The 310-nt window shown below is 56.5% G+C and overlaps 1 protein-coding gene across 1 annotated transcript in view; it reads right to left on the reverse strand.

The window, feature by feature from the left end:
* Nucleotides 1-235, reverse strand: part of LOC108757595 (ecdysone-induced protein 74EF) — a 954-nt gene extending 719 nt beyond the window's left edge. The window contains exon 1 of the mRNA XM_018502055.1: nt 47-235. Within this exon, the coding sequence (XP_018357557.1) occupies nt 47-235 (189 nt within the window). The remainder of the gene's footprint in view (nt 1-46) is intronic.
* Between the last annotated feature and the right edge of the window lie 75 nt (nt 236-310).

Below are 310 nucleotides of genomic sequence, written 5' to 3' on the forward strand. Positions count from 1 at the left end.
GCTGCTGCTGTTGCTGCTGCTGCTGCTGTTGGTGCTGATGAGGAACATGATTATGATTTCTATGATGATGGTGATGATGATGAGGATGAGTTGGTGGTTGTTGCTGTTGTTGTTGCGGCTGCTGTTGCTGCTGCTGCTGCTGAGGATGATGCCGTCGCTGAGATGGCTGTTGCTGCTGTTGCTGAGACAACGTGGCAGCGACATTGAGCGCCGCGCGATACGAGGCTGCAGCCATGGTGACAGCGGACATCTGACCGCTGGTGGATATGAGACCGCTACCGGAATCCGCGGTAGCTACCACTGCCGCGGC

The sequence above is a fragment of the Trachymyrmex cornetzi genome, unplaced genomic scaffold (genome assembly GCF_001594075.2).
Source record: "Trachymyrmex cornetzi isolate Tcor2-1 unplaced genomic scaffold, Tcor1.1 scaffold147, whole genome shotgun sequence".
Taxonomy (NCBI): domain Eukaryota; kingdom Metazoa; phylum Arthropoda; class Insecta; order Hymenoptera; family Formicidae; genus Trachymyrmex; species Trachymyrmex cornetzi.